The 22590-nt window shown below is 38.5% G+C and overlaps 1 protein-coding gene across 1 annotated transcript in view; it reads right to left on the bottom strand.

Annotated features, from left to right (window-relative positions):
- Positions 1–3921: 3921 nt before the first annotated feature.
- Positions 3922–22590, bottom strand: part of ITGB8 (integrin subunit beta 8) — an 87697-nt gene continuing 69028 nt past the window's right edge. The window contains exons 9-14 of the mRNA XM_084792427.1: positions 19778–19912; positions 17266–17668; positions 14491–14716; positions 13026–13132; positions 9464–9627; positions 3922–9371 (exon numbers count right to left, since the gene is read on the bottom strand). Coding sequence (XP_084648553.1) covers positions 9249–9371; positions 9464–9627; positions 13026–13132; positions 14491–14716; positions 17266–17668; positions 19778–19912 — 1158 coding nt within the window. The 3' untranslated portion in view covers positions 3922–9248. The remainder of the gene's footprint in view (positions 9372–9463; positions 9628–13025; positions 13133–14490; positions 14717–17265; positions 17669–19777; positions 19913–22590) is intronic.

Here is a 22590-nt window from a genome sequence, read left to right as displayed (position 1 = left end):
TCTAATGTGTGCCAATCTGGGACTTTTAATTGGTAATGTGTAGAGTGACACTTCCATACTGCTGGTTTTCCCCCCTGGTAATATTCTCTGGGGTCAAGTTATTTTTGTGGCATCTCTTCTAATAGGCCTGCCTAGAGTCTTGTCTTAACATGAGGGTCCTCTCCACTCTAGCTAATTGGTAAACACTTTAAGAGAAGCTAGGTGGGGTTTTTTTTCCTTCTCTCAAACAATGAATACACAAAACACACCATGGCCAGCAAACGCCTAGCAGGTAGATGCTTCCATTTTCATCACAGAGCTGGAGTACCATGGAAAATTAACTTGGGAAGGTTTATTTTTCCGTTTATATTTCCAATCAGTCCACCCCACCCCTTTTTTGTTCCCCTAGTACACATTTCCTCCAGAGAACATCTTTCTAACAAGCCGATGATAAAGTAGAAATAGTACCAAACTTCACAGAATAGAAACAAACCTGAGCAGATGTTTGCAGCACAGCTCTGCTCTCGCCAAAATCAGGAAGAAATGCTCATGTCTTAGGGTCTGCTTGTGCCCATTCCCAGCCCTTTTGATTGACTCTTAAATATTGACTGTCATTGAAACTACATAGAGAGTTCTTGAATGCACATTGTTGGACCCCATTTATAAAGTTTCTAACTTAGAAAAATTGGGTTAGTAAGTTTAAGTAAGAACAGTCCCCATAGGCTCATATATTTGAATGTTTGGTCATTAGGGAGTGGCTCTACTTGACAGGGACTAGGAGGTGTGGCCTTGTTGGAGATGGGCTCATCTCTCTCTCTCTCTCTCTCTCTCTCTCTCTCTCTCTCTCTCTCTCTCTCTCTCTCTCTCTCCTTGGTATCTGCCGATCTACCTTTTTGGCACCTTGTCGGCCTATTTGCCACCATGTTCTCTACCATGATGATAATGGACTAAACTTCAGAAACTGTAAGCCAGGCCCGATGAAATGTTTTCCTTTGTAAGAGTTGCCTTGGTTGGTGGATGGTAGTGGTGAATGCCTTTAAATTCCAGCATTGGTCTACAGAGCGAGTTTCAGGACAGCCAGTGCTATACAGAAAAACCTCATCTGGAAAGAGAAAAAAAAAATCCACAAAAGCCATGGTCATGGCATCTCTTCCTAGCAGTAGGACACTAAGACAGCTAGATACCAAAACCTTGCATTGTCAACAAGTATTCTTCCAGGGATGCTACTGCCGGCCCAGGGGCTCCTCTGTGACTACAACGCACTTAATATGGAAAAAGTATAGGCGAACAGAGAGTTTTTCTTAAGTTAGTTATTTTCATTATTTTAGTTGTGGTCACAGTGAATTTTATAATCATAATAACAATGTGGCACATAGATGAAAAAGAAGAGTTTTTCTCTTCCCAGTCTGGTCTGAGGTCTTGTCTGGTTAAGGCCAGAAGTCCAAACAGAGCTGGGCCCAGCGCAGCAACCCAGGGTACTTCACGGTGTACAGTGTGGTACACATGGGCCATTTGTTTTTCTCACGCGGTGTGCAACGGCCTGTAAGTCTGACCACAATATCTGCACCAAAACCACATATTGCTGATGTTTCAATATTTTACAAATCATCGAAAGTGTGATCATTGATGTAGTTAAAACTTTTCCTGCTTTAGTTTTGTCTGGCCAAATATTTTGATAATGTGAGAATTTAGTCTACAAGTCATGGGTTGGCAAGAATACTGTGGTTTGTGATACCAGTCTGGGAGTTTGATTCAGTTTGGACAGTCACCAGGAGCGACTATTAAAACTGGCATTAGCCTTCTCTTGAAGTAACTGACTCCTTTATTGCCTAGATCAACTCTGTTTCCAAGCCTCCTGGAAATTCTCTTTAGGCAGTAGCCAATAGTCCCTCTCTTTGTACTTTTATTTAGATCTTTACTTTCTCTTGGGGAAAAATGTGCTCTTTTTATGGACTCGACTTTGTCACAGTTTTAAAGGGCTCATGTCATGTCTCCAGTTCACCCAAACCTTCGCAACATAAATGTTTCCCTCTACTTCGGTTTCTTTCATTTATGTTAAAAATGGACAAGTCCTTCCCATTAAAAGCAACTGATTTTCTTTTTTGCTGAATACTGAGGGTAACTGCGCTTGATATTTGACATCTTATACTGTTCTTTTCTCAATGAACATGACTGTGGTAAACTTGTGGGTAGAGCACTTTACCATTTAGCATTTGCTACTTCCTAGTCAGTAAAACATGGCCTGCCTGTCCTTGACACCAACTTCTTCATAACCTGGTACTGGTAGCTCACTGACTTTCAGTGTCCTATTATCACTCTCTCTGCCCTGTGAGTCATGCATTTTTTACGTCCCCCTTGAGTCTCCCTTTCTCCACGTCTACTTACTTTTCCTGTGAGGCTAATGCCATTTTCTCTGGGTCTTCTGTTCTGTCTTATTTATGGCATCTTGGTATACTTAGCATTTCAATTGCTGCCCCCCCCCACCTTCATGTAGCATTTGTTTACACATTTCAGCTCTTCTACTTTACTCATTGCACATGTCTTCTGGGGTGCAGGGACAAAGGAGCCTCTGAGAGCTGAGCTGGTTTAGTTATCCTCAAGATGCATGTGGTTAGTCACCTGTGAAAAGGGAAGTAGATCTGAGTGTGGTGGATGCTAGCCTAGCCATTTATTGGCTTAATTCATTGTTTTTAATAAGTCCCAACTCTCCCTGTAACTCATTTTTTTCTCCTTTGAACATTTAGAGAAAATGGTATTTATGTCAGTGAAGGCTCTCAGTGATACAATTACATAATGAATCAGTTACTGGGATACGAGTTAGCTACTGTTACATCAACTGGTATAACTACACTGCTGACCTGCCAGGGATGAGTGAGGTGAGCAGCACTGGACAAAGCAGAAGCTATCTACAGTCTCAGGACATGGTTTCCTTGTCAAGGCAGTAACCCCGGGTTGTCAAAGTGGATAAGAGAAAGTGAAACCAGATTTGCACACATCATTTCCTCTTTGCTTTCACTGCGTCTGCTTTTCGGCAGTAAAGGAATCTGGAAGTTTCAGTGTAGTCAATTGAAACTCAGGAGAAAGATTCTGTGACTAAAACAGAGTGGGAAGAACTCTGACTCCCAAAGACTAGGTGTAGTCTAAACACAGCTCTCAATGAATTCTCAAAAACTAAGGCCGGTGAGACTGACTTTCTAGTAGCTTCTCTCTGAACTTGATTGATTAATACCTACACCTAACACCAGAAAGCGTCTTCTAGCGAATGGTACATTATATACACTCTTCAAATTATTAGGAGCTCCTTAAGGATAAAATCTCTGTCGTATTTAGTGTTTAATACAACCTGCACTGTTCTGTTTTATTCTTTCCCTTGGGTTAAAGGAAAGAAAGATATAACATTAAAAAATTTTTTTTCAATTGCTTATTGATGACATTCTAGGATGAACAATTGAGTATTGGTATATGATGTTTGTGTCAAATGTGCTCTATATCTGATAGCAGAGCTGTCTTGAAGGTATGGTTTAACATGGTCTAATTGTTTTTGAGACAGGCTTTCTCTGTGTAGTCCTGGCTGTCCTGGACTCTCTTTATAGACCAGGCTGGCCTCAAACTCACAGAGATCTGCCTAACTCTGTTTCTCTGAGTGCTGGAATTAAAGACATGAGCCACCATGCATCAGCTTTGACTAATTTTTTTTAATACTTTGTCATTAGAATATTCTTCCTGTTTACATTATTAGGTGCTACCTGAAGGCGCAGGTGCAGTTTAGGATGTCACAACTCTTCCTGGGTGGTCTTCATAGCCTAAAAACAGTAGCTTTTAAAAGCTACTCAGTGTCCTTTGTTAGTGACAGCGTGTGACTGCTGCCGCATTTTCTCCTGTGTCAGTATTGTTTCCCAAGACTTGAAGGGTCACGATGCATATGGAAAATGAAGAACAGGCTTCTATATTCTTTATGCTTTTATTAGATCACTAAAGTTTTATTTTAAAACATAAAATGTTATATTGATCAACACCTACATTTAAACAGACTGGTATATCAATTAAATGCCTTGTTACAGCTGTTATAAGCTCTGTTAGAAAAATAAACATTTCACAACAATCTACAGTGTCAGCTTTTAATAAATACATAAAAGAGAAGTTAGTAGTCAACCAGTTACGCAGAGATTCATAGTACAGTATGTGAAATTATCATATTTATTAATCCGTATTATTTAAGGCAATTTCACCTTTCAAATAATTCAAAGCCAGAAACTGCACAAAATGTCTTCATGAAGAATTTGTTTTCCTTTGAGCTATTTTATATTCAAATATTTTGTTTTAAAAATACATTCTGTATTAAGTTTCTTTTTACAAAGGCAGTATTTTGTTAAGGGAAAGAAAGATTATGTTACTGTTAATTTAAAAACATGTCTAATTGTTTTTGCAGAGATTTATAAACCTTAATAAAGCGGCTAGTTCAGGTAAAGTAGCTTTAAAGGCATGTTGAGTGTACATGGAAATTAATGTCTATGTTAATATGTGCAAATTTATACTTTCTTATAATTTAGAAGGAAAATAAATTTACTTGCATATTTCAATAAAAATCTACGTACCATACTTGTCATTGTGCAGACATGTTTTCAGTATCACATTTGTATGTCTAAAGTCAGTAAAAGTTCTCTACATAAATCATGTGATTTCCATTTTTGATGATTGCAGTGTTTTTTCATTTGTGCGGATGTGTTAGACAGTTGTACTGAAATGGGTTGTGAAGAATTCCACCTGGTCGGAAGCCTTAGTTTACAGGGTTCATCCTAGGCAGGAAGGGACTTCAGGTAGACACAGGGTAGTGTTGTTACTCTCACGTATCCATCAAAAGCTGCCCAAAGAGTTGAACAATTGTTTTTATATAAGTACTATATTTTAACTATCCGTTTTTTAAACAGTCATCACATGGAAGAGAGAGGAAAGTTACTTGAGCCAAAGGAAACATCAAAAGTACATAAAGGATAAGAAAAAAAAAAAGAGAGAGAGAGAAAGTTGAGTGATCTAAGAGGAAATCTTTTCCACAAAAACAACTTGTTACATCTTTTTATTCTGTTGTAACTGACATCAAGCATACAAAGTGCCGTAAAATCTATGATGTTTCATGTAATCTTTTTCCAGTTAACTTATTGAAAAGTGAGATGACAGTTCCAAACGATCCCTTCAAAAAGCATGGGAAGACCAAAGATCCTTAAAGGGAAGCTCAAGAAACCTCCCGCGTGTCATCAGTGACGGAGGTTTGCTTAAAGCATTGCTGTTAAGCATAAAGCATAAATGGGAGTCTGAAAGAACTTTTGTAACTTGAAGATTCGAAGGATCTGAACTGATGCCAGTTAGGTCTGTACTGAGGAGTATGTGGCTCAGCTGTATAAAAAACCGCCTTACAGCCTGGCAAGGTGGCTCAAGCAGGCCTGTATTCCCAGCACTCTGGCAGGGCAGAAGCAGGCGGATCTCTGTGAGTTCGAGGCCAGCCTGGTCTACAAAATGCGTTCAGGACAGCCAAGGCTACACAGAGAAACCCTGTCTCTAAAACAGAGCAACCCAACCCAATCCAAACAAACAAACAAGAACAATAACAAAACCTCGCTTTGCATATTATCACAAACAAATTCATAAATATTTATAAGGAAAGGACTGCACTCACAGATATTTAATTAAGTTGAAGAAGTGTAGTGTTTAATCTTAACACAACTTTAAACACTGCACTGCGGAAGACAATTTCAAAAGACATCACAATTTTGGAGATGTTAAATCAAAAGTGTGTCCTAGAATCAGCAAGACACATAGTATGTGTGTCTAAACAGTTATGCGTATCTAATTTTCCCACATAGGAATTATGGGAGATGAAAAGGAGAGAATTTGAAGGAATAGTTCTACTCCTTTGAAAATGTTTGCAATACACGAAGTGATGTTTTTAAGGTCATAAGGACATGAATATAGCTATAATTAAGTATTAAGCGTAAACAGAGAATACAATGTGCATACCACTGGACTTCCTAGGGAGTTGCTACCTCAATGAAAACATAAATCACAAAGTTGTGAAAATTCAGAATTCTTTGTCTTTAGTGAGGCTGTCTTTGTCCAAAGGAGTGTTAAAACCAGTAAGAGATCTTTGGAAATGAAGAGTTTAATGACATTATTAAATTGTGATTTTTTTTTCACAATTAGAATTATTGGCTTGAATCTTATGGGAAATTTCTAGAGAAATGTGGATGGGAAGACCAGGAGCCAAGAGAGAAAGAAAAAGTCATTGAGCATAATATACCCTACCAAGTATCAGAAGAAACACCATTCTACAGAGAGAAATATTCATCATCTATCAAGAATAAATGAGTCCAGTGTCCCATGAATGCTTGTTGATATATACAAGAATATCTTCACTGGAGATTTAGTAAATATTAAAAATATTTGAAATTTACTCTTTGGTGAACTTTTGCATCTGATGTATACACAATTTTATTTTTTCAATTTTGAAAAATTTGCCTCCAGAGATATCTAAATTTTTTGTTATTTTTATGAATTAAGTTAAGCTCAACATGTGGGACATAATTAAAATTTTGATGAACTTTTAAGTATTTTAGAGAATGTCTATGGCTTAATAAATAGTAGAAAATATCTAAAAATTGTATCAACTGTCTAAATACACGTGTATTGCAGTGTAAAAATGTCTTAGAAGAAATAGCTTACATGTAGTTGCTTAAGTAGTGGATATATAGGATATTTTTGAATAATTACACACCAGGGCACAAAATGCTGCCATGCCAAAAAAAATCATTCAAGTTATTAATTTTGCTAACAATTTAAAATTTAATAAATTGCATTTACTATCAACAACTCTCAAAAGACTCGTGTGGTCATAGAATTTGAAATACTCTTTAAGTACATAAATTATTTAATCTAAGAATACCCTGTTTCCCCTTACCTGTTAATAAATCCTACCTAGTCAAATATTAATTCTCTTCTCAAAAACTATTAAACAGAAGAGCATCAATTATTCAAGTAAAATGTAAGCCCTACAATCTTTAAGAATTAGCTCTTTAAGTTAACAAAGAGGAAGAGAAAAAGAAACCACAAGACATCCCACATATAAGTACATATTATCAACTGGCACTGAGTTCCTGGCAAGGAAATTTGTCTTTCCTGTGACAACAGCATTGGTCCATCTTAAAATTAGTGCAAAATAGTGAGGGCCTAAACGAGTACAAATCCTTGCTTTTCAAATATTCTCTTTAATTATGCTCTTTTTATGTGGAAATTAATCGGTTGTTCATAAACACTATGTACTTTTAAGTTGTCATCATTTAATTAATGGATATCTTCCTTATCAGGGGGAAGAATGTCAAGTATCCATTAATGTATGTATTTATAAAAGGATCCTGTATATTCTGAGCAGCAAAATAGGATTTTCACATCAGCTTTAGCGAACCACAGTTTTCCTAGGCACAGTCACAATATTTTGACAATGCCCATCTCCCACTGAAGAAGAAGAAGAAGAAGAAGAAGCACTTCAAGTCAGCAGCATCACCACTGCTCTGCTAAAGGGACTTGTCATGTTTCTGGCTAGAAAATAACTTACAGGCTTTCCAGGCCCTCCCCAGGGTGTAATACCCAGTAGAATTTAGTCTAGGACTTTCAAGTGCTGGAAAGTAACAAATCTGGGAGAGACACTTCTTTAGATCTCTCTGTTATCATGGGTGCGACATGTGCTACACACAGGACAGTTGGCAGTTAGGACTCAAGCACCAAGCTTCTGCACTAAGGCTTTAAGCTGAGCCTAGTGCCAGGAGGCTTGTCCTTGTAGCCCCTGTGGAGCGAAGGGCTGCACCAAAGCCTTATCAGAAGATGGCTAATGGGAAAAACCAGGTTCATTTAGAGTACCCTTTCTACTTTGCTTTGAAGTATTCTCATGAAAAATGCTCAGAGTTCAATAAATCATATTTTAAGATTTTCCATGGAGGTAGTGTGCTATTGTACAATGCTGGCCTGTAATTACAAGGCATCTCTTCTCTAATACTGCCCTGTCATTGCTTCTGTGTTTCTGTGAAATCATTTAGATTTTCTGAGCCTCCATCCCCTCATTAACAAAAGGGAGGGGTTTTAGCTTGTTTCCAAGAAATTACCCACAGTTCTCCAATTTTATACCTTTGTAAATTCTCATGAGTTAGGGTTGGGATGATTCAAAAAATGACCCTAGGCTGCCCAGGCAGGGACAATAATATAGCTTTCTATTTGAATAATGTTGACATTAACTTGGAGCAAAAGTCAAGAGAATATACTTAGGGGGAAAGGGCAATCCTCTTGAAGCAGAGTTTTAGACATTTTAGACACCTTGTGGACTTCAGGCTACAGGTCAGATCAATGAGAGTGTGAGACAGTTTATCCAGTTTGACAGGTAAGAAAATATAAACTCTCTATCTTCAAGGACGCTAAGGACCGAGACGACACTTTACAGTGACCCTTACAAACGTTCAGCTCTGAAAACCAGTCTTCTAGTAAAGTGTCATTGTCGTATGGGTTTCTATGGCAGTAGTAACTTAGCACTTATTTAATCCAGTCCTCTATGACATTATAAACTTATTCCAGAAGAAAACAAAACAGAATTAAAATGCAAAAAAAAAAAAAAAAAAAGACAAGGTGTTCGGTCAATATCCATTCTGCAAAACAGAAGAGAACAGACTGGCACATGCAGCAAACCACACAGTTCCAAAAGTAACGTCACTTAGGGTTAAGGTTTTATCTATTCACCGCCAACTGAAATGAAATACTAACCCTTATTCAGCTGGTTGTGAACGTCTAGACAAGGCCAGTTGTTGGTTCAATGACCCCCAGATGTTTTCCGTCAGCAGGTTGTGTGCAAAGATCACTGCACTGTGGTGGTGACCTGTGCCAACCGGTTCCATAGCATTGTGTCTGTCTGGGAAGTGCAGGATGACAGGTACCTGTAAAGTGTAATCAGTGCTTTCCAGATGATCTACATTCTATGTTGACCTAAATAAGTTATATATTACAGTAAAGTGCTACAACACTAGTCTCCAACAGTAGTAAGACACATAGTTCTCTGAAAAGTTCAGCAGCTGCGTGAGTCACACGGTTGTGAAGACACTTGCCAATCTTCATGGCATAGTATTCAATAATTTGTCTCCTCCTGTGACTTTTTATATTATACTTTTTAGAAGCAGTTGTGTAAAAAAAAAATCCAGTTTCCAACAGTTTTCATTTGTTTGTTTGTTTTAAATCTTTCTTTAGAAGTTGCATCTGAAAGCGTCATGAGCATTTAGCTTGCTGATATCCATTTTTATTTCCTCAGGCTTTTCTCGTCGGTAGGTTACAGCCCTTGTGCAAACACTTTGCAGAATCAGTTTATCCTTGATAAAGAAGAAATATTATCATTAGTAAGGGAGCTGAGTGTTAGAACTGGACAGTAACATATAGAGAGCTATCCTCTGAGCTCACCAACCTTTTTGGAAGCAGACATTCTGTAATCTGATGAGGACTTTATCTTGTTACTGTTCCACTGTAGAATCACCTGTCTAATGATAAGGACTTTAAGTAACCCAATCAAGAAAGTGACTATGAATATGATAAAAAATATTCGCAGATAGCTTGGGCCAGATAAACATTCTGCAAGAAAGGAAACAAGTCGAGGAGTTAAAAAAAGTTTTAAAAAGTAAATCAAATTTTTTTCTGTCAAATAAATGATGTTTACATTCCTATAAAAGAAATAGAGTTATTTACAAATCTATGTTTTTGAAACAGGAGCCTGACATTACTGATTACTCAAAAGAGCAAACCCTTCTTTGGAAAATATTCACAATGAAAGTATTTGATATATTTTTATAGCTTGCTATGTAAAAAAATCTTACCTACATGTAAGCTTGTTTACAACAGTGCCAGAGAGAGCTTTAGTGGTGTGTACTGTTCAGCAGTATATGGAAAACACGATTTAAAAACTATTGAGCAGCCCTAAGCATTTAGCATGTGTTTTTCTTTTTATTCTTTCTCCTCCTTTGTTGCTGAGCAGTAATGGAAAATAAACATCTGCAGAAGCTAACTCAGTACTACTCTAATAGGGAGATAAATATTTCCTCTAAATCTTGGTGTAAGATTTCATTAATATTTCACATCGTGACTCTGAGAAGCAGGAGTGCTGAATCTTGGACAATACCCAAATTTCTTGTCTCACTTATTACTAATTAACTTTAGTAATCTGGTCTGTTTGCTTCCACAAATTCATTGTGAGTTCCTCAAAAAAACAAATAATCACTGGCTGAAGAAAGAAAAGCTGTGTTAGGAGAAGGGACATGCTAGGCCTTTGGCAAACTCTCACTGGAAAATTTGCAGACTCTGTGCTTGCCCGAGGTCTACTCTAGTCTCTGAGGAACATGGTTGCACAACAGTGGGTATTCCACAGAGCTCACAAGCTGCCCCAGATTCATAAAATCACTTCCTGGACTGAAACATGTGTTTCTCCACCCATTCTGCGTGCTTCAGAGACCTAGTCTGACTGCTGTAGTTGCCTTTAAAAAAGCCTCAAGGGAGAGGATGTGCCAAGGCCACGAGCATAGTAGCATTCAGTCATGGTTGATTCTGGCTTGAGTGTTCGATGATAACCCAGCATGCCTCTTAAACAAGGCAAGGTTTCAGGAATGGGGGGTTGGGTGGTGGAGGGTCTTTTCCAACTAGGTGTACTTAATAGAGACCCTTTCTTGTGATTGGTGACAAAAAACCTTGAGGAGATCAAAGCACATCCAACCCCACTCAGTGGAGTGGAAGCAACAGACACACATACAGTACGGTGCCTCCTTGTTAAAGATGTCATGGGGACAGGGTACAAAACGTGTGTCCAAAGGTGGTGCTCTTTTCCGGCTGACTGCCTTCAGGCTAGTGACCCACATGACTTAGGTCTTGACAGATGGTGATGTCCCTTGGCTGACTTAGTCTGCTCTGCCAGCTAAGCTGATCCTCAGAGGGTCACGTGGCTTGATCCCACTCCTGGCTTTTTGCCTGATGGGAGCTTAGCCAGAGAGACTGAAAGAAGACCCTTTAAGTGTGATTGAGTGGAAACATAATTGAGGTGCCTAACAAATGCCCTTTTCCTTTCTTTGCACAATAGTTGTCAAGGCGGGGGGTGGGGGTGGGGCCCTGTAGCCACTGATATATTTCAGAAATATTACTAATGTGTTAGCCAGAGGACCCCTTGAGGGCTCAAATCTGCATGAATGTTCCTCATGTTGTTATGGATGGTCTAACATTTGCCCCTGGTCATGCTTTTCTTAGCTGAGGTCAGACTAAGCCTTTTTCTAAGGAGCTTTAAGGGAATAGTGTTTGCAACAACACTTAAGTCAGAGTAGTGTTTACTTAACATAATTAATGATATGTAGGGGCCCTCTTTATTAGAAGGGCACTTGGCTTTCTGGAGAGATTGCTGCAATCTCAGCTGGCAACACATGGGACTTTTTTTCTGAGCCAAATTGACTGTGGGCTAAGGGAATGAAATATGGGAAACTAAGATGTGCAGGACATTTCCACTCTGCGACTTCTCTAGGGCTGCCCTTTCTGTTTCTTGAAATAGTAGATGCATCAGGAACATTTCCAAAGACATGGCTGCAAATACAGCTTCTATTTCATAGGTGTTTCTACACCTTAGACCTGTGCAAAGTGGGTTTTAGATTTTTTTGGGGGGGAGGGGTAGGGAGAGTGCTCCAATAATCTTTTGTTTAAAAGTAGTTTTTGAACATAGCTCTCACATCTTTCACCTTTATTTACAACCTTTGAATTGAGGCCTTTCTTTATGTTCATTAGTTTATTTAGTATCATATAACCTTGCAGCATACCTCTTATCCTCTATTTTCTAGTGAGGTAGGGCCTCAGAGAAGTTTTGCCGAAGGACTTATATTTCTTTCTTTTTTTTGGCATTTGTTTTTTTTTCCAAAATAATTTTTTTATTAATTTATTCTTGTTACATCTCAATTGTTATCCCATCCCTTGTATCCTCCCATTCCTCCCTCCCTCCCATTTTCCCCTTATTCCCCTCCCCTATGACTGTGCCTGAGGGGGATTACCTCCTCCTGTATATGCTCATAGGGTATCAAGTCTCTTCTTTGTAGCCTGCTATCCTTCCTCTGAGTGCCACCAGGTCTCCCCCTCCAGGGGACGTGGTCAAATATGAGGCACCAGAGTCCGTGTGCAGTTGAGTGGAGAGTGGGGTATGACTTATATTTCTTAACTTACTATATTTTAGGACTAGGTCTTCAGCCTGAAAGTAATGCATTCTTTCCGTTGTATCAAATTTGGAATTATTCACCTCAAAGTAATTTCCTTTTTCTTTCCCCCTTTTTAATTTAATAGGCAGAATTTATATAGTTCAGGATGGCCTTGAACTCCCTATGCATCCAAGGCTGAACTTCAACTTATGATCTTTGGATACCACCTCCCAAGATCTGTTATGTCCCATGATGCCTAGTTTTATGTGGTGCTGGAAATTAAACACAGGCTTTACCCACGCCAGGCAAAGCTTCAGCCCCCGTGTCATAGCCTTAGGCATATGACAACTGTAGATGATCACTTAAAATGTTAGTGGCTCATCTGAAACAGGAAAATAAAGTTTTGATAGAAGTGAGGAAGGTCAGAAGGAGAAGAAAAAATAGGTTACAATGGAAAATCAGGGTCCTCTGATCTCTTAGAGTGATTATTCGATACAGAAAAGCCTATATTTTGGCTCAAGGGTGTCCTTCTAGGTAATTCATTTGCACGACCCTTGGTAAAGACAAGCAGCACAGGGGCTGGGAAGATGAGAAAGGAAGTCTGGCCACTTAAGTGCCCATCTTTGGGAGGTTAAAAAAAATGGATCACCAACTCAGTTCAATCTTGTATATACATACCACTACAGTTTATACAGTAATCACATAATACTTTGGCACAGTGATAAAGTCATTCAAAGAATGAATCCAGTAATTTGCATGGACTCAATATGAAGCTGGTGCTCCTTCCTTCAGCCCCAGGAGCCTCCACAAACTTACCTGATGCTTGGTCTACACGGTGCTGTTCCATGACAGCACAGGAGGCTTTACACTGATCAAGCACCGCCTGAGACAGATTGTGAGGGTGAAGGCACTGCAGACAGTTCCTGCGCAGGGAACATGGAAGGATTACTACTTTAAAAAGGTAACAGACTGACATTTCGTGTGGGAAAACAAAACAGAGCAACAACTAACAGACAAATTTTGGTTAGGTCCATTAGAAAGTAACTCCATTAGCAAAGCCTGGTGGCCCAAGCCAGTATAAATGAAAGGCTGAGGCAGGAGGATTATATGTTCTAGTGCTGCCTGGGCTCCAGAGTAAATTCAAGGAAGGCCGGGCTAATCAAAACACTGTTGGGGGTGGGGGGGGGAGGGGTGGGGGGGAGGGGCAGGGGGGGAGGATAGAGGACTTGTCCAACACGTTTGAGTCCAGAATTCAATCCCCAGTTGCAAATAAATAAACTCCACTGTTATAATTAAAATGCTATACTTTTAAATGATTTAAATAACTTACTATGCATATTTCCAAGAGTCTTACTTGTGTTACTGTTCTGAGAAAGTATGTTTATGTTTTAAAAATAGTTTATTTAATTTTGCGTCCATTAGTGTGAGGGTGTCAGATCCCCTGGAACTGGAGTTACAGACAGTTGTGAGCTGCCGTGTGGGTGCTGGGAATTGAACTTGGGTCCTTTAGAAGAGCAGCCAGTGCTCTTAACCACTGAGACATCTCTCCAGGCTGAAAGTATGTTTAAAAAACATGAACAAGCAAACTTGAGCCACAGTAACATTTACACATGTGCTCTTTGAGCAAGTCTCAGGTGGCTATTTAAAAATAGTTTTAACATGAGATAATAAAGCTACTGTCATGTAACACATGGATTTCCATTTATGCACCCCTGAGTGCTTCATAGCAACTGCAGTTCTTTATGCTAAATATTAAGATAGTCAATCCAGTTGTAGTGGGTCATATTTACTCACTGACTGACATGTACCAAGTGCTAAAGGTTTATTTTATTTACCTTTACAATATCATTTAATTCTTTTGCAAGCTATAGTAAGGTATTACTAGTCTTATTTTTAACCAGAGGCACAGAGAGTTTCAATAATTTATTGAACATCACATAACTAAATAGTAATCAGTATGTTAGCTGACAGTCTCTGTTTTCAGAAAATTATTTTTAAAAACTAATCAAACAAAGTAGTGATTTTATGTAGATATGTTCTGATTCTTCCAAAGCGACTCATTAGGCAAAGATGGAAATTTTAGTACCTTAACTCTTAAAATTTCCCACTCAGGTCTACCCACCCCACGCCGCCGCCGCCATCATCATCATCATCATCATCATCACCATCCTTATATGATAGTAACTAAGAACTCAGTAGTTAAGATTTTAAAAGGCAGAATAAAGAACAGAAATGTCTGTCAGCAAGGACTGCTTTGCCCTCGCTGGAGACGGGGACATACCAGTTTTCACTACAGGATAGATGGCAGGCTGGGCAGTGCTCACAGAGGCGGCCAATACTCCTGGGGTCGGTGCACTCACACCTGCCACACACACAGGTGCCTCTTCCGCTGCAGACTTGGCCCTTGGAGTTGACACAGCTCTGTGCCGCGGCTGATGGGCACTGACACCGATCGCCTTCCCAGCCATGGAAGCACTGGCATCTGCCACCTTCACACTCCCCGTGCCCTGCAACACAGGCACACCAGGGTAAGGTCGCCAGGCCCAGTAGCTTGGTAAGAGCTCTCCCATTTTCATGAAAATGTGCAACAGCCCCATGGGTACAAACAGCATCAGGTTCTTTTTTTTTTTTTTTTTTTTTGACAGGGCAGTGGCAGGATTTAGGAGTGACTGTTTTAAAAACTGTTCTATTGTAGATAATTTCCCCATACTAATATGTTATACTAACATGTATGAAAAAAAAAAAGGTCCAACTTTGATAGTTGCCCGACTGCCTAAATGCCATTGCGCTTTCAAGTTTTAAATTAGGAACACATAAATATAGTGAAGCCGTAAGGGCTGACTTGAAATCAGCAATGTAGGAGTGTTTGAGCAATGGGTCCCACAGTTCTCCCCCCACCCTTCATTGTTGCTAGGGGCCCAGGAAAACTTCGCAGGGCGTTGAAGCAACCATTTTAGTGCTTCTGTGTGCTCGGGCATGATTAAAGATAGGTCTTGTGGGAAGCAGACATAATTTCCCTGATCCTCAGAACACCGTGCAGGAGGTTAGCAGGGCAGGCTTAATCTGTGCTCTGAGCTGTTACTAGGTGGAACAATGGGAAAGAGAAAGAAATATGTGTGTGGGGGGGGCATTTATGCAAACAATTATCTTGAGAAAATCACGGCTACACACCATTAAATGGATTTTAGACTATAAAAAGTGTCTAAAACTTCATATGTCAATGTGAAGTAGAAGTCTTCAGAAGGAGGCACGTTATATATTTTATTATTTTCAGGCTTCTATGACTATAGATCAAACACCCTTGTTTTTCTTCCTTCCCTCCTTCTCACCTTCCTTATCTCCCTGCATTCCTCTCTTCCCTCCCTCCTTCCTTACCTCCTCTGTTTTTCTCTCCTCCTCCTCCCCTCTCCCTACCTCTCCCTCCTTTTTCTTATTGCTGGATCAGCTGAATTTGCTGAGTGTAAAACTGATGAGGTCCAGGCAAGCAAACACCCTGGTGCTGACTCCCAGCCAGATGACTTGTGAACGTGAGTTATCATCCCCGAGGAAAAGTGGTAGGGAAAATGCATGTCGGTCTTGCAGCCTGCACTCTGAGGACTCAAAGCAGATTGTCAGTTGCCTCTGCATGTGTGAGGTGTGTAGCCACAATCAAATAGACACTGTCAGGATGTCTTTTTTTTTTTTTTTGAGATTACGCCGCAGAACCTGATTCTTAAGTATGTGAAACTGCTTCCAGACACAGTATCCATTGACTGAGGACAGAAACTTCCCTGTCTTCTGCCCTGTAAAATATTTCCTTTTCCTATAAAATATAATAGACACCTGCTGGACAACTCGGAAGTCATCTTCCCTCCTATCTATGAGTCTAGTTACAGTTGAACAATGTGCGGAACACAGAGCGCTTTGTGTGTATAATAAAATAAAGGAGACTTATAATAGTGTTTTTCTGTCATCTAAGACAAACTTTCTGCCTATACAAGAATAGAGGGTTAACTTTTATAGTTTTGATTTCCATACAGTTGTAACAATGATATATTTTCATTTTCCAATAATTTAACAGATGTTTCATTACTAGCATACACATACAAGGAAGGGATCTTTATGGTAAGCAAACTTACCCTTTCATGGAGAAACAATCAAGGAACTCAAACGATGGGTAGTTTATTTTATTTTAAATATATATTAAATTTATATTCTACTAATATAATGTTATCATACTAATATTATGGTACTGTTAATATTGATATAAATATAATATAAAAGATATTTATATATTTAAGTTATATTTATATATTTAAATATAATATATTTAAAGCTATATATAAAGTTATATTTTGTTTTAATTTTCAAATGCTGCATAGGCTTTTTAATTTCCTGGATAGTAACCAGTAGATGGCAGTGAACTGAATTAACCAAAAATAATCTTGATATTTTTATCTTATCCTATTTCATTAAAAATATGTTCTGCGTGTGGCCAGAGGAATTAGTCTTCTGGATTACTTAGCAATCCAGTACTTTCTGAAGAATGCTGCCCTTGTCCGTTCTGTTACTGGTGGTTTTCCAGAAATAAATCGGTGAGGTCTAAATGACTTCAAACTTACAATACCATCTACAGCAATGCTTTAAGAATTTTCCAGTGACTGGGATTATATTTTTATAGCTTACTTTCTCTCATCCAGATGGAAATAAAACCCTCGGAGCAAGCGTAAGGGGGACCACTTCCAGAGCGAATCAGATCCTTACAGAATACCCACCAATTCTTCTAGAAAACTTGTCAGCCTTCACCAGTAACTACCTTTTCTGGTATAAATCTTTCCAACATCAAGGGATACATGAGATTCATATTTAATTTTAGGTTTTAATTTTTAAAAATAGCAACTGTACTCAAGCTAAAAATATAAACATGATTTTGCCATGCCTCAATTTCATAGGCTGTGGGGTTTTGAACTTTGATTTTGGGTTAAGTGGCAGAATTTCACGACATCAGGTTTAATACACCAGTGTAAATGCCAATATCACTATGATGAATTCAAACTGCCTGTGTTCATCAACTTACCAGCACACACAGACCCATGGTGATACGGACAAGAAAAGTCATCCTTTTCACAGTATTTGCCATATACTCTTCCAAGCTTGGTTTTGTGACATAAACATTTTCCACAGATACAAACGCCTCGGCCACTGCAGACAGGTTGATCCTCCTGTGACTTGCATGTCTCAGAAGGAAACTGGTCTTCATCAAAATGACATTTGCTGTCATCACAGTGCGGACACTTGGGATCCAGGACAGCTTCCACACACTGTCCTTTATGTCCTTTGAGATCCTCACACTGGCAGCTGCAGCTTCTGTGTATGTAGACTTTCGTGGTCTCATTGAAACCAATAGGTTTGATTATTGCATAGTTTTTTCCTCCTATGATATCACATGTTTTCATCACAGCTGTTACATTGAAAAGAACCTAAATTTTAAAGCAAGAGGAAAACATATTTATATCCTTTGATACAATAATGCTATATCCAGTAATAAACTCAACAGTGAACATTCTAGAAGCACTAACAATATTTATAAAACATACATGCAATCTTTTTTTATATGCAGGTACATAATCCCCCTTTAATTCCATCTTGCCTGACTAATTAATTGGAGTGAAAGGAAGCAACAATTGCTAATGGCATGTAAACCTCCATGTGTCCATTTGTCTGTGTCACCTTAGGTAATTGATTGGATAGACAACTGGTGAAACAATGTTTTATTTTCTAAATTGCAAATAAGGTGTTAGTGAACATATGGCATTAGGAACCATTAAAGTAACAACCTTCTGCTCTTCTGGTTCAGAGCCCTCGGGTACTCATGTGGACAGTCTTATCTATTTATAGTCTACTTTCTAGATGTCCAAGGTAAAGGCCCAGAGTTGATCTTTAGCATATCCAGCTTGTCAGTGGAGAAAATTTTACACGGTCTCTGATGTTATTCAAAGGAAAGAGGCTTAGGACTCATGATCCAGTTTCAAGACCTCAGCACAGAGTCACTCTGTTGTTACAGCGAAGAAGCCACTCTAAAACTAAAGGATGGACTTGCAAGAATTAGTACCACCCTACAGTTTATTTGCCTGTCAAAATTTTCCTTGTTCCTTATCTTTTTCCGTAATACGGTTGATTTACTGTCTATATTTTCTGACTCTCCATCTTCAGGTGCGTTGAAAAATCAGAATGCTTATACACATATATACCAGTTATGTGTGTTTATACACTTTGAATTGAAATTCACTACAGTAATTAAATTCCAACATTAAAATAATGTGTGCTGGAATTTTTAGTTGGAAATGAATTAGCATGAAATAAAAAAATCCTACATTTAGACTTTCATGTGCAAGGCATTTGAGTTGGATTTATCACATTAAAAATCAGTGTGGTTGGTGTCAGTTTGTACTTGAACTGTTTTTACCTCTAAGAATTTTAAGGACTCACAGATGTGTAGGAGGATGTGGTCACTGCTATTATAACTAGTATAAAAAATCTAGGACTTCCATAAATAATAGGCTCATTTACTGCTTCCAGGAGTCAAACTGTTTATAGTACTTAGCTGAAAGGAGATAAAGTCAAAGAAAAAAAAAGAATATAAGAATGAAGGTAAATCATTGTTATAAATCTGAAAGTCTTGAAAGACTTGCTTTGTTTTTTAGAACTTAGCTTAGTGTTATCTTTCTTGCTACAAAAAAACTTCTCTGTAGCAGAAGTCAAATGAGTATTATATAAACGAGTATATGATTTTTTGAACAATATCCAAGGAATAATTTTAGCTGGAACTACAGAATTAGAAGCTTGAGGTAATTAATTAAAGATACAAGGCTTGTGAGCACAGTCACACTACCCACATGAGGAAAAATTACTTTCCAACTAAAGAGGAAGAAGTGTTCTCTCTCTGAGTTAATCTTAGAATGTTAAGGACTTTCTATCTCTTTGAAAACTCCTTTCTCCCAACACAGAATGCTGGAACACACAACCTTAGAGTGAGAAGGAGGGAAGATGCAGCATCTTCCCACCCAGGTCATCTGAGTCAGGGATGTTGGAGAGGTGACACGCCCACCCCAGCCCTGCGTGCCTGATGTACTCTGCTGCGGCAGTTCTTGGTGAAGAACCATTTCCTCTGGCCCTGGAGCTCTGTTCTTGGCATCCCAACTCTTTCCAGTTATTTTATAAATAGTGTCACTCCTCCAATTTGACCCCTTTTAACAATTTTTCACCTCATTTTTTAGGTCATCACAAAATGAAAGATTTTGGAATTCTTAGCTTTTATCTACTGTCCCATTCTTTCAATTTCATACAAATTTAATTTGAAATTAAAAAGGCATTGTCACTGTTACAACTACAGAAACTGCTTGCTTGAAAGTATGTGATTTCTCTCATTAGACAAACTGGGTCACATAAGTACTTAACACAATACATATTTAATTTGAAAATTTAGGAGAAGTCAATTAAGGATGGAAGTAACTTTGAGAAGACACTAGAAGGATGAGAAAGCACACCAAACAATTAATCTTAAACAAGAAAAGCACACTGACACATACTTCGTCATTGCTTGTCACGTTTCCACATCCAACTATGCCTGGCTTTCTGGCCCCATCCGGACAGATGGCTGTGATGTTAAAATAGACACCATGTACCTGATTTTCCATCTGCACTTTTACTTCTGAAGTGAGTTTCTGCAGAGACATTGGTTTTTAATTACACACTACAGTAGTTTCTAGTATAAGCATTAAAGCATACTCAAGGCTCATTATGTCATCCTAGACTTAATATTTAACTTAATCAAAGTCTACCTCTGGAAAATTGAATAAATTGGTGACTTCTTGCAACAGCCCAATTATATGGAAATCATGTAAGAAATACTGAATGATAAGCTGAGTTTAAATAGTTTGATTTTCCCACACATCTGTGATTCCACATTTTAATCATTATAGAAACAATCCCTTACCCAGCGTTATAAGGATAATCTTTCAAAGTCATGTTTATTATACTTAACGATGAAGTTTAAAGAAACATTTTCATAACAAGTGAATTCTGACAATTTATAGCAGGAAATATGGTTTTGGCAAAACAGAAACAAAAACAAAACCCTGAATTTCAAGTGCTTTTGACTATCATGAAAAGCTAGTGTTTTGTAAATACAAAGCTGAGACATAGATTTGTGGAGGTGGCATTTCTAACCTGCAGGTGTTCACAGCAATCACTGGCCAAACACAGTCTTACAAGGTTCTCTAAGAAGGGCTTAGGGTTTATCACGTCTCCATGCTTGCCTGAATCCGTAATGTTTGTTCCTAGCTGTAATTCTAAAGCAGAGCTCCATGTAGGGTACAGAATTATGGTACATTTGCACAGTCATTCAGAGGGTCACTCAGTAAATGTCTACCACACGATGTCATGTATTGGGCACACACTAATGTCTTCCATCACTATCTTTCACTTACAAAAGATACAGCTACTTTAAATATATCTTTTAGATATGTGAGCATTTGATCACAAAAATCTGAGCCTGGCACATGGAAAAGTCATGAATTTATACTTGTAAGCAAAAATAACAGAAATGTGAAATATGCAGATGTGCAAGGACAGTGGGTGGATGAAGAACTTCCAATGGCTTCTAATTTTTTCAGCTAAAGTAATTTTACTTCTTTACCAATATTTTTGATGAGATAGGTATTCATTGATGAAGAACTGATCATGGAATTCTGATACCATGTCCTCAAAAGAAGATGTTTTCCTCAAGTTCATGAATATAATTTGAATAGGTAAAACTACTTCTCTCTCTCTCTCTCTCTCTCTCTCTCTCTCTCTCTTTCTCTCTCTCTCTCTCTCTCTCTCTCTCTCTCTCTCTCTCTCTCTCTCTCTCACACACACACACAAATACACACACACACGTGCTTACTTTTATCTCCACCAAGAATTCATATTCTTTGATACAAAGTAATCCTGGCAAGCTCCCCATGGTGTAAAATAATGTGGCTATGCACTGATCGCTGGGCCAGGACCTGCCTCCCATAGTGGCAATCTTGCATGCCATGCTTGCTGTTTCTCTAAGATCTCAAACCACTTGGGCCCGTGTCTATGAAGCATCGTGTAAAGACAAATCTCTACAGTATTTCCTGTGCTTTGGAAATCAAGATTCTGGTGAAATGTGCAACTTCGTCTTTCCGGTCTAAGAGGTGCTAGGACAGACACTATTTCATGTCTAAGTGGGTTGGGAAAGATGCTACTGTTTTTCCTGGTGTATAACAGTTAAATGAATTGTAAATTGTTTCTGTTGGGCTTTGAAAATTAAATAAAATTCTAAAAGAATTTTGAAAACGTACATACATAAAAAGTAATAACAGAATCCCAAAGTTATTTCAGCCAAAATAGTTTTGCTTTGTTTTGTTTTTTGAGTTCACTAATGCTTTTTCTCTGCAAGGGTATACAGTACCACAGTAGGCTGAGGGAGTCACATGTCTCCACAAGGCAAAGAACATACGGGCCAAACAATGCTGTCTGGTTTCACTGTTTAAGACAGTGTTTCATACCTAGCTTCCTGTCTCATTTTTCATAAGTCTGACATAAAGGTTTAGAAAAGCTAGACATGGCAGTATATGCTTATAGTCCTAGGACACAGGAGAAGGCAGAGAAGGATCAGGAACCCAGGGCTAGACTTGGTTTATCAAACAAAGAAACAGAAAAGAAGCCAATTTATGCCTTGGCATAATAAAATGGAGGTACACAGTAGTAACTAAAAGGTCTAACTGCAGAGCTGGAGAGATGGTTCAGTAGTTAAGAGCATCGGCTGTTCTTCCAGAGATCCTGACTTCAATTCCCAGCCACCACATAGTGGCCCGCAACCACCTATAATGGGATCTGATGCCCTCTTCTGGCCTGTACCATATATGCACACCAAATACTTATACATAAACAAAATAAAAAATAAAAGGACTAATTGCATACACTCCCTATTCATTTTGATGGCTCTTAAGAACAAACTATGGATAGGAAAGAAGTGTCGTTATGGTTTGCTTTTCTTGATATAAAATTTCATGGATCTAATATTTCTTTAAAGACATGTATGAATGTTTTACCTGCATGTATGTTAGTGTGTCCAGTGGTGGTGGAGGTGAGAAAGCGGAGATGATGGATCTCTGGGAACTGTAGTTAGAAATGCTTCTGAGCCACCACATGGGTGATGGGAACTGAGCCTCCATACTTTGGAAGAACAGCAAGTACTTCTACCCACTGAGCTATCTCTCTAGATCTAGGATCTAACATTTTTCATGGTAGCGAGAGATATCATTTAAGATATTTGTGTTTATTTCATTCCATGTAGTTTTCAGACATTAAAAAGAAATCTCTGCAATGG

Source organism: Acomys minous (genome assembly GCF_964271855.1).
Source record: "Acomys minous genome assembly, chromosome: 8".
Taxonomy (NCBI): Eukaryota; Metazoa; Chordata; class Mammalia; order Rodentia; family Muridae; genus Acomys; species Acomys minous.
This window is presented reverse-complemented; position numbering and strand designations above follow the sequence as displayed.